This window comes from Nicotiana tomentosiformis, chromosome 5 (genome assembly GCF_000390325.3).
Source record: "Nicotiana tomentosiformis chromosome 5, ASM39032v3, whole genome shotgun sequence".
In the NCBI taxonomy this organism is placed as follows: domain Eukaryota; kingdom Viridiplantae; phylum Streptophyta; class Magnoliopsida; order Solanales; family Solanaceae; genus Nicotiana; species Nicotiana tomentosiformis.
Window position 1 is genome coordinate 136,648,263 of NC_090816.1, and position 19,492 is coordinate 136,667,754.

General features: G+C 37.3%; 1 protein-coding gene across 1 annotated transcript; it reads right to left on the minus strand.

Annotated features, from left to right (window-relative positions):
* Positions 1 to 1,579: 1,579 nt before the first annotated feature.
* On the minus strand, positions 1,580 to 17,342 carry LOC104106645 (7-deoxyloganetic acid glucosyltransferase-like). Its single transcript, XM_009615231.4, has 2 exons — positions 16,763 to 17,342; positions 1,580 to 2,659 (listed from the first exon to the last, which is right to left on the minus strand). The coding sequence occupies exons 1-2, from the start codon at positions 17,325 to 17,327 to the stop codon at positions 1,728 to 1,730; spliced, it is 1,497 nt and encodes a 498-aa protein (XP_009613526.1). The 5' UTR covers positions 17,328 to 17,342; the 3' UTR covers positions 1,580 to 1,727.
* Between the last annotated feature and the right edge of the window lie 2,150 nt (positions 17,343 to 19,492).

Genomic DNA, 19,492 nt, shown 5'->3' on the forward strand with positions numbered 1-19,492 from the left:
CTATTTATTCTATCTTTTTATTATTTTCTCATTTAAAATTTAATATTTTGCTATTTAGTGCATTTTTAGATTATTTATTATTATTAGAAGATAAGTATGTCAAATAGAAAGTGTGAATCTGGTTATGAAAAACTCAAGAAAAGAAGAAGAATTCAAAATCTAATACAATCTCAAAAAGGTGCTCTTGACAAATTTTTATTGAATAATAAAAATCTTGAATCAGAAAAGTTGGGAGAGTGTTCTCTAGATGAGCAAGTTAGTAATTCAGTTGAGTTAGATAATTCGAAAATTAATAATATTCAAGTAGAAAAAGAACAAGTAAGTGACAAGTCGGAAATAGATCCTCAAAATAATACATTGATGCTTATGAATGAAATAAATAATTCAACTCCTATAAATATATATGATCCTAGTCAATGGACTAATATAGATACAAAGTTGAGAGATCTATTAGTAGAAAAGGGGCCAATTAGAATAATTGACACAAATTTTCCGAGTGATACATTTTCAAAATATTTTTCTACTACACATTATATTCAAAAATTGGTGAATGGTGAAAGACATGATAGAAGATGGTTAGTTTATTCTAAAGACTTAGATAAAGTATTTTGTTTTTGTTGTAAGTTATTTAGTTTGAGTTCCGGAACTTGTAGTAGTAAACTAGCTAGTGAAGGTAGTAATGATTGGAGAAATATTAGTACTAAGCTCAAAACTCATGAAACAACAAATGAACATATTATTAACATGGCTGCATAGATTGATTTAGAATTAAGGCCCCTCATTAAAATTTGACTTTAAGCCCCAAAATACGTCGGGCCGCCCCTGCCTCACCGAAGTGTTGTTCCTCTGTGTCTGCACAACAGTATAAATTTTTGTTTTATGTCTATCAACAAAATATTTCACTGGAGAAGCCCCTCTAATATGGGAAACAGGTAATCCAATCGTAGGTTGAGAACTTGTGATGAATTATCACTTCAGACCCCGTACAAACACATGTCATGGTCACTCATGAATCTATTTATTTGGTGTAGACATTGTCGTGTGGACAAGTTTTTAACGGCAACACCGTATACATTTTCTTCAATAATTTGAGGATTCTCTTTAACAAATATATCTTTCTTATACTTGTCGCATATTCATTTCTTTCAATAGTTGTGGTCTCCTGATATATAACTTACTTCCACTTGAGAGATCATTTGAATAACTTTCAACTGAGAAAAATCAGACTTATTTACCATTCAGTATTTTTCAAAATTTTCCACTCTCTTTTACATTATTGAATTTTTTACAAGAGTCGTCGTAATGACCCTCATGATAATAATTGAATAATATTGTGGAATATTTTCATATTCCACGTTTTGCCAATAACACTTGCACTGAGAGCCAGTCATAAATCAAATAATCATCCACAACCTAATATAGACGATGCAACACTCATATCCGAAAGAAGATATTACTACCTTTGTCTCAGTTTATATGATGGGTGTTTGAGTACTTGGACAGAATAAATAATAGATTATTGAACTGACTACGGACTACCTTAAGAATGACAAATCGGTCTCATACGGACAAAACAAAATTAAACCAAAGCCATCAAATTATCCATTTTAAGAGTTTGTAATTTAAAACAAAAATTCAAGTCATATTCAACACTATTTATACACCAAATGAAAGAAGAGTAGCCATGCACCATGAAAAGCCCATAGAATTCTAGATCCATAAGAGGGTTATATCCTCATCAGCCTAATATCCTCAACCAAACGGTCCAAATCTTTGTATGAAGAGCCACCTTCATTAACACTTTCTATTGCCAAGTTTCTCATCTCCCTTACCCTTTCCAAAAATTCAATTTTCCTCACTTCCATCATTTCTCTCACCATCTTCTCAACTATGGCTCTATCACATATATCTTTCATGTCTAACCCAAGCTTCCACACTTCCCCAACATATCTACTGTTCACTTGTTGATCAACAAAGTAAGGCCAACAAATCATAGGCACTCCCTCTACTATACTTTCCAAAGTTGAGTTCCATCCACTATGGGTTAAAAACCCACCAACTGATGGGTGAGCCAAAACTTCTTCTTGTGGAGCCCAACTAACAATACATCCCCTTTCCTTTGTACTTTTCGACAATTCCACTGGAACATCGTTGTTCTCTTCAAGCCCAATCACTGAACCAGGCCTTTGAACCCACAAGAACCGAGTCTTGCTGTTCACCAAACCATACCAAATTTCCAAGAATTGGGCCTTGCTAATGGTTGCAAGGCTTCCAATGCTGACAAATAGAACTGATTTCTTCGGGTGCTCATCGAGCCAATGCATACAACTCATATCCTCTTTCCAAATACTGTTGGATAGTGAAGTTTTTGGCACACTACATTTTGAAGATAGACTTTTCTTCAGGTGAATGTGGAGAGGCCCAACGGAGTAGATGTTTGGACACACAGCTCGAAATTGTGAGAGAATGGGCCCTTCAAGGCCCTCAAATGTGTTGAATATTAGACCTTGGGCTTGGAAAATATGTTTCCCCTCCTTGATAAAAAATTGGAGAGTGGGGTTATCAAGGTCAGGTACACGACAGAAACTGGGCAGGTCTCGACGCCTGATCACACCTTCCATTCCAGGCACATTATTTACTAAAGCATCCAAGTCATTTCCTGCATCAAGCAAAAAATATATAGAAACTAAATTATCATTTTAATAGTTTATGTACTTCCATTTTATCAATTGACGTGAACTTATATGATTGGACATTTGAGTTTAAAACAATAAAGGATTTAAAAATTATTCCGTTTAAATATACTATGATATTGGGTGGGCATTAGTAGTTGAAAAGATCATAAAGATATATATATAAGGTGTAAGAATGATTTTAATGATACGATGAATTTAGGAAAAATACATGAGAATTTGACCCAAAGCAAATAATATAATATCATGTGAAGAGCATATTTAAGGAGGCTTCTTAGCCCATCAATGTTGTATAGTTATAAGACTTTATTAAAACTCCCCGTATTAAATATTTAATAATATTTGTGTAGTTATAAAGTAAAAAAGAAAGTGTTTAAGTTATATTATTTTTAAATTTATAAAGATTTCATTTTCTTTTAACATATTAAAAAGAAAACAATCACATAAACCAGAACAAATATGGTAGACTATATATAAGGAAAAAGCAAAAAATATATATAATATTATTAGTTAATTGTCAAAAGATTTAAGTAAATAAACTATAATTAATAGGTCAAGAAACGATCATGGATTGGGTAAACCAGTGTACTTACTCATTTCTACTATGGTGCTTTCGAAAAAGAAAACGACAATAACGTATGAACTCAAACAAATTAGGGATAATTCATACCCGAATCATACAATGTCGTGCTTATGTGATCTCCTACTCTCTTAAGTAAACATACAATGTCATCTTAAGTAAATACAATGTCGACAAACACATTAATTTATGTTATCACAGATGTCTTATCAGCCTTTGTGACATTTAAATATTCGTCTTTGTTGTAAGATATATGTCTCACGCATAAGTTGAGTTTAATAAATAAAATGGAAAAGGTCTAAAAATGCCACACAACTAACAAAAATGGCTTATCTATGTCATTCATTAAAAAAAAATGCCACACAACTAACAAAAATGGCTTATCTATGTCATTCATTAAAAAGTTGGTTTATTCATGCCACTAAGTTATACTTTTGGCTCATTCATGCCACTCAACTAATAGAAATGGCCTATTTATGCCATCCGTTTAAAGGTTGGTCCATTCATGCCACTAACATTATAATTTTAGCTCATTCATGCCACTCAACTAACAAAAATGGCCTATCTATGCCATCCGTTTAAAGGTTGGTCCATTCATGCCACTAACGTTATATTTTTGGCCTATTTATGCCAGTGTCTACTAATAGTTCTATTTTATGGTTTTTCCGTAATAAGAATTAATTTTTTGATCCTGGCTTTGCAACGTGTCTTTATATTACTAGTTCTTCTTTACTTGACCCTACATTTCTTTGAACTCTGATTATGTATAATTAACCATGCTCAAGCCGATAAAATCCAACTAGTCGTGATGACACCTAACCCAACCTGTTAGGTAAGCCAATTAACAACTATCCAATTTAATGAGATTTTTTTAAAGAAAAATAAATGATAAACTAAATGACTAGTTGAACTTTTTAAAAAAATCTCATTAAATTGGATAGTTATTAATTGGCTTACCTAGCGGGTTGGGTTGGGTGCCATCACGACTAGTTGAATTTTATCGGGTTGAGCATAGTTAATTATACATAATCAGGATTAAAAGAAATGTAGGGTCAAGTAAAAAAGAACCAGTAATATAAAGTGGCCTTAAGAAATTGGACCCTTTGATTGTTGTCTTAGAAGCTTAAGTTGTTTGTGTTGACCAATGGTTGAATTTTGTGAAAACAGCCCTGGAACGGTGTTTTGATGATTCTGATAGCTTCGTGTCGTAATTTTGAACTTGGGCGTATGCCCAAAATCGAATTCGGAAGTCCGTAGGTTGATTTGTGTTGTTTTGTCGAAAATTGACAATGTGAGGTTTATAAGTTTTACCGTAGGTTGACTTTTGGCTATCGGATTCATAATTTGATTTTGGGTCTTAAAATAGGTACGTTATGCTATTTAGAACTTTTATGCAAAATTTGGTTTCATTTGGAGTTGAATTGATAGGATTCAGACACTTAGTTGCAATTCTAGAAGTTCTTGAAATTTACTTTAAAATTCATATTTTTTGGTATCCGATTCGTAGTTCTAGATGTTATTTTTGTGTTTTGATTACGCGAGCGAGTTCGTGTGATATTGTTAGATCTGTGTAGATGTTTGGTTTGGAGCCACGAAGGCTCGGATGAGTTTCGGACATGTTTCAGAATACTTTGGACTGAAAAACAGAATCTGGTGTGATGATGCCTCTAGTGTCGCATTTGCAAACACCAGGGTCGCTATTGCGACCTTAGCAGGGGAGGGTCGCATTTGTGATGTTGACTTGGGCCTGGGCTAGGTTCGCTTTTGCGACAACTTTGTCGCTTTTGCGTCGGGAACATGCTTCGCAATGCGAACCCATCTTTGCATTTGCGAGAAATTCCCTAAGCATGTCAGTGCCGCAATTTCGAGCCTTTCTTGGCAATTACGAGGATTCGCAATTGCGAACCCATGTCACAATTACGACAACTGCAACTGAACAAAAGGTTAAAAAAATCGGGATTTAGTCTCATTTCTCTCATTTTAGAACCCAAGACTCGGTAGGAAGCGATTTGGAGAGGAGATTTTCATCTACAAATATTGTGTAAGTGATTCTAATTAATTTTTAACTATATTTAATGATTATATCTTAGATTTAACATCAAATTTATGTGAATCAAAGAGAAATAAATGGGAATTTTTGTCAAATGTTTGAAAAATGAGAAGCTGAGCTTTAAGAGACGATTTGGACTCGGATTTTGAAACTAATCGTATATATGGACTCGTGGGATTTTGATCGGGTGGCCCCCGAGTTGACTTTTATTGACTTTTGAAAAAAATATGTAAAGATCATAGCGTTATCCATTGTAATTATTTTTTCTTGCATTGTTTGATGATACTAAGTCAATTTTCGTTAGATTTGAGCCGTGTGGAGGCAGCTTTTAGGGGAAAAGTCATTTCCGAGGGTTGAGTTGGCCTAGTTGAAGAAAGTATCTTGCCTAACTATGTATGGGGGAACTACTCCTTAGGAATTAGGATTGATTGTGTTATTTGTATTATGTTAAAGCCGTGTACGCAAGGTGACTATTGGGTACACGAATTATATGTAGTATTTGACCGATTTAGGTTATTTAGACTATTTCCATGCCTTTCATTGAATTTTCATATCATGTTTTAATTCTCATTGTTAATCTATTCTTATATGTGTTAGTCTATCCTTACATGCCTTATTTGACTTGTTAACACTTGTTCTACCTCTTACTTCTTGTTTTGCTCTTATATGTCTGGTTGAAGTTATTGTCTTCCATATTATGCCTTTAATTGCTGAATTACTTGTAATTGAAGTAATTATTTTGTGAAATGCCTTCTTGTTGAGTTATTGGTATTGAGATTGTGAAAGTTGATTACATTGACGTGAAGTTGTTAATTGTTGAGATATCTTCCTTATAGAGCAATTCACATTCATTGTTATAGTTGATATTCTTGTACACATTGTGGCAGAGCCATGAGCTATTGTTGTGGAAATATTGATATTGTTGATTTTTGGTAAGTTGTGGCATATGGGCACTTGTAGTGCGAGTTGTTATTTTATTGTGATATTTATGCACATGCGACGGTATAAAAATAGGGGTTAATGTGCATGCGGCGGCATAAGATGGGCTAAAGTGCATGTAGCTATTTCGGAAAAAATATTTTCAAAACTATCTAAATGTAAGGCTCATGGGGCGGTATAAGGAAAGATTGTGATTGAATTTGAGAAATGTGAATACGAGGCAGTACATCGGTTGCGATTTTTATTGTATACGAGGCGGTGCCTCGGTTGTGATTCTTGTTGTGCATCTCATGTTGGAAAGAGTTATTGATTGAACTATTCTTGTTGCTTTTATTCTTCCTTGTTTTATTAGTTTGTTCCGTATTTGACTAATTGTAGTTCTCATTCATTGTTTCCTTATCGTTGTCTTTATGCTAATAATTTTGTCATTACTTTACATTATTAAACTGCTTCGCTATTATTCATCTCTCCGTTTTCCATTACAGCTAGTTATTATATTTCTATTCTGTTTATCTTATCCTAGTAGGTGTCTTGACCCGACCACGTCACTACTCTACCGAGGTTAGGCTTGATACTTACTACGTACCTTTGTAGTGTATACATACTACGCTTCTGCACATCTTTTTATGTAGATCCAAGTACATCTGCCCGTGTTGGACATTAGTGATTGGCTGTTAGCTGCCTTCCGGAGACTTCAAGGTATACATGCTCGGCGTCCGCAAGCCTCGGAGTCACCATCCATATCATTTCATTTTGTTGTATTCTTAATCGTACAGTGTTGTAATAGACATTCTAGATTATTTTGTAGAGCTTATGACTCATTTCTACCGGTTTTGGAATTAGTATTGTTGAGATCATATTTTGGAAGTTTTTATGAGTTTATTAGTCTTGACTTAGTATTTCTGTTGATTATTTCTGTTAAGTTATTGTTAAATGTTAGGCTTGTCTAGTCTTAGAAACTAGGTGTCATCACGACATCCTAAGGTGGAAAATTGGGATCGTGACAACCCAATACTTTTACGTGTGTCAAATCAAACCTTTTAGTTTACAGATATGTATAGTGTAGTCTTGTCCCACATTGGAAGAGGAGTAATATCTCCTTGTAGTGTATAACTATAAATAGGGACCTCTTATATTGTATTTATCATCTAATATCAATAATATATTTTCTCCCGTACTTTCTCACATGGTATCAGAGCATTAGTGAGAAAAGATCGTTGTGCGTCATTCCAGCGTTAACCGGGAAGAAAGAACTTATTCATCGTGCAATTTTTCCGGTGACCTAAGGCTTGTCTAAGTGAAAGTCATTTTTTTGTCGGTGTTGTGCTAAAACCAACACCACCACGAGGTAGATCACCCTCCGACTACCAACCCTTGAAATTTTATCCGGCAGAAAAGCCGCCACGCTCCTCCACGCACCGGCAACAACTTTTCCGGTGAGGATTCCGGCCACTTTTCGACCATTTTTTCGCGAAGCTTCTTCAGGACAGTGTGCTCTACTCAAAATTCCGAGCCTACCCATCTAATTCAAATCAAATTCCGGCCACTTTTATATTTTTCCAGCGTGAACAATGACCTTTCCAGCCATTTTTGAAAATATTTCTTCAAGACAGCTTGCTCGCAAAGGAATTCCGAGTCTATCCATCATGGTTACGATAAATTCCGACAACTTTGGAGTTTATTTGCGAGCTACAGTGTTTCCGGCATGAACAGTATTTCCGGTACAGAACAATGTTCTATTTTCCTGCTGTAAATAGTATTTTTCAAGCTATTTCTTCAGTTTTTTCACAGGAGTTACTTATTTTCACTATTTCAAGTTAACCCTACTATTACAAATTGTAGCGACATGGGAACCGATGCTTTGAATAGTCGGATGGTTTCTTTAGCAGAGTATATTGAGTTCCTTCAGCATAAAACATGTAAGCAGATATCTTCTGAGATAGCTTCTGTTGTTCAAACAGGTAATAGCGTGACTTGTTTCTCCTAATCTTCATCCTCCGAGTCTTGGGTCATTGATTCAGGTGCATCAGATCATATTTCTGGTAATAAATCTCTTTTCACTACTATTTTATATTCTCAATCTCTTCCAAAAGTCACAATGGCCAATGGGACTCAAACCATGGCAACTGCAATAGGTCAAGCAAGCCCACTTTCTTCCTTACCTTTAGATTCAGTCATTTATGTTCCGAATAGTTCTTTTAATCTCATAGCTGTTAGTCGCTTAGCCAAATCACTTAAATGCACTGTTTTATTTCTTGATGATCATGTTTTTATACAGGAACGCAATACGGGGCGGATCATTGGTACCGGACGTGAATCAAACGAACTTTATTACCTTATCCTTGCTAAATCACATGGACTCACATCTTGTCTTCCATCTACAACTTGTCATGTTACTGATTCACTAGATTTATTACATAAACGGTTGGGACATCTCAGTTTGTCAAAACTTTAAAAAATGGTATCTGGTTTATTTCACTTGTCAGCTCTAGAGTGTGAGTCATGCCAGCTCGGTAAGCATACCCGCTCTCATTTCCCTCGGCGTCTTGATAATCGAGCAGAGTCACCTTTTACTTTAGTCCATTCAGATGTTTGGGGTCCTAGTCGGGTTAGTTCCACCTTGGGATTCCGCTGCTTTTGTCAGTTTCATTGATGATTATTCCAGGTCTACTTGGATATTTTTGATAAAAAATCGATCTGAGCTGTTTTCTATTTTCCAGACCTTCCATGTTGAAATTCAAAATTAATTTGGGGTTTCTATTCGCACATTTCGTAATGATAATGCCCGAGAGTATTTGTCTTTCCCATTTCAGCAGTATATGAAATCTCATGGGATTATTCATCAAATATCTTATCTGTACACATCTCTACAAAATGGGGTAGCTAAAAGAAAGAATAGACATCTTATTGAAACTACTTGTATCCTACTCATACAATCTCATGCTCTGTTGCGTTTTTTGGGGGATGCAGTTCTTAAATCTTGCTATCTTATTAATTGTATGCCATCTTCAGCTATCCAGAACCAAGTTCCATTCTCTGTCATGTTTCCCCACTTACCTTTGCTCTCTCTTCCACTCCGTATCTTTGGAAGCACTTGTTTTGTCCATAACCTTACTCCAGGAACAGATAAGTTAGCTCCTCGTGCTCTTAAGTGCATATTTCTGGGTTCCTCGAGAACAAAAAAGGGGTATCGATGCTACTCTCCTGACCTCCAGCGGTACCTTATGTCCGTTGATGTTACTTTCTTTGAAACCCAATCATACTTCACAAGTTCAGGTCATCACTTAGATATTTCTAAGGTACTACCAGTTTTATCTTTTGGAGATTCAGTTACTCCAGTTCCACCACCTATAGCTTCAGTTCCTCCACATAATCCAGTTCAACCTTCTGCAGTTCCACCACTCTTGACTTATCATCGCCGTCCACATCCAGCATCAGGCCCGGGTGATTCACGCCCCGCATCAGATTCTGCACCTACTGCGGACTTGTCTCCTCTTAGTCAACTAATTGCACTCCACAAAGATGTACGATCCACACTTAATCCTAATCCCCACTATGTCAGTTTAAGTTATCATCATCTGTCGTCACCTCATTATACTTTTATATCTTCTTTGTCCACTGTTTCTATCCCTAAGTTTACAGGTGAGGCACTATCTCATCCAGGATGGCGACATGCTATGATTGACGAGATGTCTGCTTTACATGTGAGTGACACTTGGGAGCTTATTCCTCTTCGTGCAGGTAAGTCTACTGTTGGTTGTCATTGGGTTTATGCAGTCAAAGTCGGCCCGGATGGCCAGGTTGATCGGCTTAAGGCTCGTCTTGTTGCAAAAGGATATATTCAGATTTTTGGGCTTGATTATAGTGATACTTTCTCTCCCATGGCTAAAGTAGCATCTGTTCGTCTCTTTTTGTCCATGACTATTGTACGTCATTGGCCTCTTTATCAGTTAGACATTAAGAATGCTTTTCTCCACGGTGATCTTGAGGAAGAAGTTTATATGGAGCAACCACCTGGTTTTGTTGCTCAGGAGGAGTTTAATGGTTGTGTGTGCAGATTGCGCAGGTCACTATATGGTTTGAAACAGCCCCCCCGAGCTTGGTTTGGTAAGTTCAGCACAATTATTCAGGAGTTCGACATGAATCGTAGTGAGGCTGATCACTTTGTATTTTATCGGCATTCTGCTCCTAATCTGTGTATTTATCTAGTGTTTTATATTGATGATATTGTTATTACTGGTAATGATCAGGATGGTAATACTAATCTGAAGCAACATCTCGTTCAACACTTCCAGACTAAGGATCTGGGCAGATTGAAGTATTTTCTAGGTATTGAGGTCGCTCAGTCTAGCTCAGGTATTATTATTTCACAACGGAAGTATGCCTTAGACATTCTTGAGGAGACTGGAATGATGGGTTGCAGACCTATTGACTCTCCTATGGATCTGAATGCTAAGCTTCTGCCTGGAGAGGAGGAGCCTCTTAGAGACCCTACGAGATATAGGAGGTTGGTTGGCAAATTGAATTACCTCACAGTGATTAGGCATGACATTTCTTTTTCGGTGAGTGTTGTAAGTCAGTTTATGGATTCTCCCTATGATAGTCACTGGGATGCAGTTGTTCGCATTCTTTGGTATATAAAGTCAGCTCCAGGCAAAGGATTACTATTCGAGGATCGAGGCCACGAGCATATTGTTGGGTACACAGATGCTGATTGGGCAGGATCACCTTTTGATAGACGTTCTACGTCTGGATATTGTGTTCTAGTAGGAGGTAATTTGGTCTCGTGGAAGAGCAAGAAACAGAATGTAGTTGCTCGATCTAGCGCCGAAGCCGAATATCGGGCCATGGCTATGGCGACGTGTGAGTTAGTTTGGGTCAAGCAGTTGCTCAAGGAGTTAAAGTTCGAAGAAATCAGCAAGATGAAACTAGTATGTGATGATAACCAAGTTGCTCTTCATATTGCGTCAAATCCGGTGTTCCACGAGAGGACTAAACACATTGAGATCGAATGTCACTTTGTCAGAGAAAAAAATACTTTCAGGAGATATTGTTACAAAGTTTATAAAGTCAAATGATCAACTAGCAGATATTTTCACTAAGTCTCTTATTGGTTCTCGTATTAGTTACATGTGTAACAAGCTCGGTATGTGTATGCACCGGCTTGAGTGGGAGTGTTAGTTTACAAATATGTATAATGTAGTATTTTCCTACATTGGAAGAGGAGTAATATCTCCTTGTAGTGTATAACTATAAATAAGGACCTCTTGTATTGTATTTATCATCTAATATCAATAATATATTTTCTCTCGTGCTTTCTCACAAAACCTAATTGAAATTCCTTACAATACTTGGTGGATTGACTCTAGTTGTACTGTTCATATTTCAAATATGATGCATGAATTTCTTACAACTCAAGCCATATATAAAAAATAATTATGTACATGGGGAATATAGTGAAGGTTCCGGTTGAAGCTATCGGAACTTATCGTTTAATCCTTAATACTCGCATCACGTAGACTTGTTTGAAACTTGCTACGTACTTTCTATTTTAATAAATTTAATTTTCTTTTCTAAGTTGGATTAAGCCAGATACCTTTTTATTTTTGACAATAAATATATTAGTTTGTCTAAACATAATCATCTCATTGGGTCTGATATTTTGTGTGATAGTTACACAAACTAAATCTTGATAATCTATTTTCTGAAAATCTTGGAATCAAATGTAGTCGGTGAATGAAAAGTTCTACTTATTTGTAGCATAAACATCTATGTCACATATCCAAAGAAAGACTTGTAACGGACCGACCGGTTATTTTGGGAGAAATATGCACTCCCCCGTTGTGACACCTATTAATTTTCCTCAATTCCATCCACGGCGAGGCTAACCCGAGCTCAAATCTTGGACAGCCATCACTGCGAAAACACTTGTACTCTCACAAAAATCATTGGATGCCATCAGAAGGCCCCTTTGGCCGAGAGTCAGCAGACCAAGGGAAAAACAACCGAAAGTGGGAGAGTATCTTTGACATTCTGGGCCATGGTTGATAGCAAGATCCCTCTAGGCTGCCTTTCCAGCTTTGCTAGGATGGAATGCACCAGGAAGCTTGCTAGATTTGCCAGGTTGGAATGCACCAGGCTGCCTTGAATGCCTTGCCAGCCCTGCCAATCCCCCCCCCCCCCGTACAACCCCTTTTGATTATATAAATAGCTTTTAGGCTCATTCATTGTAATCAGTTCATAATTGATAAATACAACAGAAAAGGGCACTTGCCTCCCATATCTTGATCTTTTTCTTTCATAGCTTTCTTACTTGTTTCGTGTGATTGTCATTGCTTCAGCATGATTGTGTTGTTTATTGTTTAGGACTGAAGCTAAGAGTAGCATACAAGCTATCTTTGTTGTCCGCACGGAGCCCTCAGAAAACGGTCTCGTGACAATTGGTATCAGAGCCTAGGTTCTTATATGGCTAAGAACTCACATCACAACGTATGAGAAATCACCGTTGAAGAGAACCCGGAAGCACAAAGAGGCATGGGCCTAAAGTGCGACAAAAGTAGGGTTAGAGACGCATATCCACCACTTGATAGCGAGTTGCTTCCCTACGTGGAAGCCAAAACTTCCGAAACCAGAACTCTCGATGAGAGGATTGTTATGGTTGATAAGGGTCCGACGGCCTTACACTGTCACCACTGTAGAAAGCGATTTCTGTTCCCTTGAGTATATTGCCCTTGATAGACTTGGCAAGTCAAAGGGAACATTCAGGAGCAAGACGAAGGGCTAACCAACCATGAACTCAAGCTCACTGAGGCTTTGTCTACAATGTAGGCAGAAGTTGAGGCGTTAAAACTGCGTCTAGAAGGGACAGCAGAAGCTAGCGGGCGAGGTTCCGCCACTGTCCGAGAAACACGTATTGAGGCTCCTAAACCCAAAGATTTCGGGGTGAATGAAGTACTCAAGACGTGAAAATCTTCTTGTGGCAATTGGATGCTTATTTTGAAAATATGAGCATAGCCAACGATGCTGCCAAGATCCGAATGGAAGCCATGTATTTGACCGAGACCTCAATGCTTTGGTGGCGCAGGAAGAAGACAAATATGGAGAAAGGAACATTCTCCATTGACACATGGAAGCAGTTTAAAGAGGAGCTAAAATGACATATTTACCCTCAAAACGTTGTACACGAGACTCGTCGACAATTAAGGGAGCGTAGGCAAACATCCTCCATCCGTGAGTACGTGAAGGAGTTCACCAAACTCTCCATTCAGATCCTCAACTTGACCAGTGAGGATCTATTGTTCCATTTCTTGGATGGCTTATAGAATTGGGTCAAACAAGAGTTACATAGGCGACAAATCGATATCGTCGATGAAGCTATCGTAATAGCCGAATCATTGTCAGATTTCTGGACCGGAGCATCTAAGGGAAATAACAACCAGAGCGAAGTTGTTGCTGCTCCCAAGACGGACACCCACTGAGGTAAAGGCAAATATGTTCCCAATTGGAACAATGATAACACAGGCAACCGCAACCACTCTTCCCACTTGCACGAGAATTATAAGGAGAAGACAAAATGAGGTGCGCAACGGGATGTTTGCTACCTTTACGAAGACCCTTCTCATGCTGCTCGATTTTTCCCTACACTGAGCAAACTAGGAGCAATCGTTGGAGCCTACCAGCAGCAAGGACAAACAGCTGCGCCAACTAGCAGGCAACCCGAGGAGCATGGAGCACCACCTGATGGTGTAGGACAAGGGAAGAACAAAGTCATGGGCTTGTTCAATCATATGGCCTTATTCAACCACACGACCCTTGCTGCTATTGCTGCCAAACCGCCTCGTGTGAAGCCACGTGAATCATTATTTGTCGATGCCAAGTTGAACGGCAAAGACTTGCACATCATGGTCGACACAGGTGCGACATATAATTTCGTGACAGAGGAACGAGCTAAGGAGCTTGGACTTGTCTTTGTAACCAGCGACACGCTGTTGAAGACCGTCAATACCTTTCCCACTACCGTTCATGGCTTTGCTCCTAACGTGCACATTGCATTAGGAGGCTAAGGATTAACGGACTTCAGTGTTTCCCCCATGGACGTCTTTGACATCATATTCGGATTATATTTTTGGTACGAGATCAACGCACTTATCGTGTCGCGTATAAACCAGCTTCACATAAGTGATCTTAGAGGCTCGTGCGCAGTGCCATTTGTTCGAGTACCATAAAATAGAATGCATCTGTCTGCGATGCAACTTGTGAAAGGTTTCAAAAAGGGGAACCAATATTTCTTGCAACTTTGACGGGACTCGTAGAGAATTCCCTTGAGGCAGTAGCATTGCCTCCCCGCATTGAACAAGTCCTTGATGATAATAAGGACGTAATACCGGAAGAACTTCCCAAACAGTTGCCACCACGAAGGGAAGTTGATCATCAGATCGAGCTTGTTCCAGGGGCAAAGCCACTTGCCATGTCGCCTTATCGCATGGAACCCCCGGAATTAGAAGAATTGAGGAAGCAACTCAAGGAGTTGCTAGAGGATGAGCCCAAAACTTGTGTTACACGCTATAGGGCTTTCGAATGGTTGGTAATGCCATTTGGGTTGACCAACGCTCCTGCAATATTCTGCACCTTGATGTACAAATTGTTCCATCCCTTTTTAGATCAGTTTGTTGTCATCTATTTGGATGACATTGTCGTTTACAGCAACAATATGGAAGACCATGCGGACCACCTTCGTAAGGTATTCAAGGTACTAAGGGAGAACGATCTGTGCATAAAACGTGAAAAGTGCATCTTCGCACAGCCCATAGTACAATTCCTTGGGCATACCATCAGCCATAAGGAAATTCGGATGGATAGAAACAATATGGTAGCTATCCAGAACTGGGAAGCTCCGACGACAGTACCGGAACTTCGGTCTTTTCTAGGCTTAGCCAACTATTATCGGAGATTCATCTTCGGTTACTAGGCTATTGCAGCCCCACTCACCGACTTGCTGAAGAAGGACCGGGAGTGGGAATGGAGTGACATATGCTAGAAGACATTTGAGAAACTTAAGGAAGCAATCACCAAGGAACTCGTATTGGCCCTGCCTGATTTCTCCAAAGTCTTTGAAGTTCAGACTGATGCGTCTAACTTTGCTATAGAAGGCGTACTGATACAAGAGGGCCATCCTATAGCATTTGAGTTGAAAGCTGAACGACGCCGAAAGGTGTTACACTGTCCAAGATAAGGAAATGACGGTCGTAGTCCACTGCCTAAGGACATGGCGTCACTACTTGTTGGGCGCTCATTTTGTTGTCAAAACAGACAACGTCGCAAAAGGAAAAATACATAAGTTACTCCTTGAACTTGTGCTGAAAAGTGAGTTTTCATCCCAACCTTTACGGGTGTTATTTTTCCATCCTATATTTGTGCATACTGAATTTAATTCCTCCATAAAATACATAACCATTCTTGTGGAGAGTAGACTTGTGGAGAGTAGAGTTTTACACGCTCTGCCACATCAGAACTATGTTAGAGTCAAATGCTTTTTTGTTTTATAGTTATTTTCCTTTTTTATGTCTCACCCCTTTATTTACTTTTTTTTACACAATTCCCCCCCCCCCCCCCCCAGACACATATAGTGGCGGTTGCAGTCATCTCTATTTTTCCGGCAAGCGAAGAAGAAAAACCTATAAAATGATCAACTAGTGTTGTTATTTGAGTTTGAATTGAAGTATAGTTACTTAAATTGTTGGACCACCATAGCAGGCACCAAAACTCCTTTCCGCTAATAAAACACAGCTTCCACCATAGACAGATCCAGCAAAAGGACCCAACAAAACAACACTTATTTTTATTCCTTTTTTTTCCCTGTTCTGGTTAATATTCAGTACCGGTATGAATGAATAAAATATTTCTATAGAGTTGACTAGCTTTTGATTTTATGGAAAAGACAGTAAAGAGGGTTACGAGAGTGACAATAGAAATTTGGAGAAGAAGCAAAGTAAAAAAAGAATACTAAAAAGTTGCTAAAAAAGAGAGGATGGAGCCGGGACAGTCTGACAAGGTGGACAATTAAGCTATTTTTAAGGTTTTTTTTTGCATTTTATCCTATTTGAAGAGAGTAACTTCACTTAATCACCTCATTATTTAAGGAGGAATTAAATTAGTATGAACAAGTATAAGATTGAAAAAATAACACATATAAAGGTTGAGATGGAAACTCACTTTTCGATACAAATTCGGCAACAACTTATGTATTATCCCAAATTAAAAAGATAAAGTGGTACTGGAGCAGAATTTAGCTTTTGCACAATCGGACACCTCGGACATGAAAAGAGTCTTCGATAAAATCTCTATAACACTAATTAAATTTGTAGAATTCAAATATATAGTGGAGAAAGCAGTAAGCAATTAAAATTCAAGGGTCTTTGACAAAGAACAAGTCAAAACGTTTTTAAAAAAATATATATATATCAATCTGTAAATGAAAACCAAAAAAGCTTAATCACTGACCTTTGAAAGGAATTTCTCCAGCTTCAATGAGTTTTGGAATACATAAGTAAGTCCAAAGAGCACAAGGACTTATAGTATCAAAATAAAGAAGTGGGATCCCAATCTCTTCGGCAATATCAACAGCAAAGGGAAAAATTCCATCAACCAGAAGACAAGTCACTGGCTTCTCAGAATTTGGACTTAGTGAACCAGAAGTTACCATCTCTCTGAACAGTGGGCTGCTCACATCTTCTACACCTTTCACCAGATTTCTTACTTGATCTCCAGTTCTTGGATTATCTTCTGGTAATCCATCCGGAATTGTCATAATTTTGAAGTTCGGGTATTTCTTGAAGCGGATTTGAACATCCGTGCAATTCAGCAGACGTTGCTGGATATGTTCAGAATTGAGAAAAGTGACATGAATATCTTGGTGAAGGCAGAAGAGCTCAGCTAGTTTTAGCATGCAATTCACAGGACCTTGCAAAGGTAAGGGGAAAATGAGTACATGAGGAACTGCCATTCTTTCTTCGCCACTCAAAAATCCTGATTGACCCTTCAATAGATATAATCTTGATATGCTCATTATTAAAGGAGCTTTTTTGTCCTGTCGGTTTGGTGGTTTCGATGAGTTGTTGAAGTTGTGAAAAAAGAATCTCAACATAAAATAATACTTAGTAGGTGAATCAATAATACATAGTTGTGATTTGTGAATATGAATAAGAAAAACTCTTGCTAATAATGTTCTCCATTTTATTTTTTCACTGCGTGATAATTCCTAAATTATCATAGCTAAACACTTAATTATTTGTGCCCAATATTTACATTAAATCAAATGAAAGCAAGACTTATATATACATATTTATCACCCCATCATGGTTAGATGATGTGTATTATAAAGGTTAAAACTTAATTTGGTGTAAATATTGAGTACAAATAAATTTTTATCATTATTATTCATCATATAATATTTATTTGTATATAATTCATCACAAAAATAATCTCTACATTATAATTCTTCATACCTAGTTCGCTAATCAAATGACAAAAATGAAATATGACCTGCACCATATATTTTTATGGTTCAAATCTTTGTAAAATATCTGCTCCAACTCTTTGACAATATGAAAAACTCAAAAGCTTTGTCCTCCCGGCATTGAAAGCCAACAAAACACACTTCTTTTTTTCCGAATTTATATGATACTTTTCTACTTTCGAGATTCATACTTCTTGATTTTGATAAATATATGAACATAAAAATTTTAAATTTTTAAAATAAAATTTATATATTTGAAAACTACGTAAAAAGTATTATAAGTTACAATAATTAATGTTTCCAAATATTACGTTCAAAGAATAACTCTTTTGATTCTCGAATTCCTAACACCTCCATAAATTAGAATGGAGGGAGTAATTGTAATCAAATAGAGTGGAAACATCAAGATAAGGTCATAAATTGTTTATAATATGGACGCAAAATTCGACCGTGCTGTTTTATACTTCAATGCCACGCAAAAGAGGGGGTAATTTATGTGGAGTCCAATTTTTGCGTGCATTGATTATAGAAGGACCTGGTTTTTCTATTTGTTCCTTATACTACTATTGCGGAAATAGTAAATGCGGAAAGTAAAGAACACAAGTATTTTACGTGAAAAAATCTCGGCTCAAAAGGTTAAAAAAAAATACAACCTATTACTCAGTAGGATTTTTCTCAACACTTCACTCAATCACTAAGCCAAAACAACATTTACAAAACTCTTTGTAAACCTAAGGATTACCTCTAATCCCGTTGTGACAACCAACCTCTAACTGTTGCGACAACTTCAAGTTAACTCTAATTTGAACACTCACAATGCCTAATACAATTGCCTCTAGATAAAGAACAAAGGTATAATTTGAAAATATCTACTATAATGAAACTAGAATAAAAGACAGAAACTTGAAACTGGTTTTTCTATCAGATCATGTAGCTTCAAGTTCGCACACTTGAATCACATAGCAATTGCTTGCAAAATGCCTTGCTATTTTTCTCTCAACTCAAGTTTAACTTTAGCGTTTGTGTGTCCTCGTAAAACGAGAACATCCTACAATTTATAGAGTTAGTAGAATAGGAAATAACTAGAGTTCTAATGTTATACTCTTCCATGGTGGAAGAGTTCTAGTTATCTTCAACTTCTAACTCCTCCCTTATCTTGGATAAAGTTCTCTTCGAATAAGGAGTCTTTTTCCTTATCATTTATGCAACATTTTTTATCATGAGATATTAGATATAACAACTTAAGCTTATCTCCTTCACGTGTATCCCTTATGCTCGAATCTACTCGTGTCTGTGTACACTGTGGATAGACCTCGTTCATGTTTAAATTTTTTTTTTTTTGTCAATCATAAAAACAAATTTCCGTGCAATTCAGCAGACGTTGCTGGATATGTTCAGAGTTGAGAAAAGTGACATGAATTTCTTGGTGAAGGCATAAGAGCTCAGCTAGTTTTAGCATGCAATTCACAGGACCTTGAATAGGTAAGGGGAAAATGAGTACATGAGGAAGTGCCATTCTCTCTTCGCCACTCTAAAATCCTGATTGAGCCTTCAATAGATATAATCTTGATATGCTCATTATTAAAGGAGCTTTCTTGTCCTGTCGGTTTGGTGGTTTCGATGAGTTGATGAAGTTGTGAAAAAAGAATCTCAACATAAAATAATACATAGTAGGTGTACAATATTTTATTGGAGGAATAAAAACTAATATTCGC

Coding starts and splice junctions, on each gene's coding strand:
- LOC104106645 (XM_009615231.4), bottom strand. CDS start 17,327: ATGAGCATATCAAGATTATATCTATTGAAGGGTCAATCAGGATTTTTG. Junction 2,660..16,762: donor TGGAGAAATTCCTTTCAAAG/GTCAGTGATTAA, acceptor TGCTTGATGCAG/GAAATGACTTGGATGCTTTA.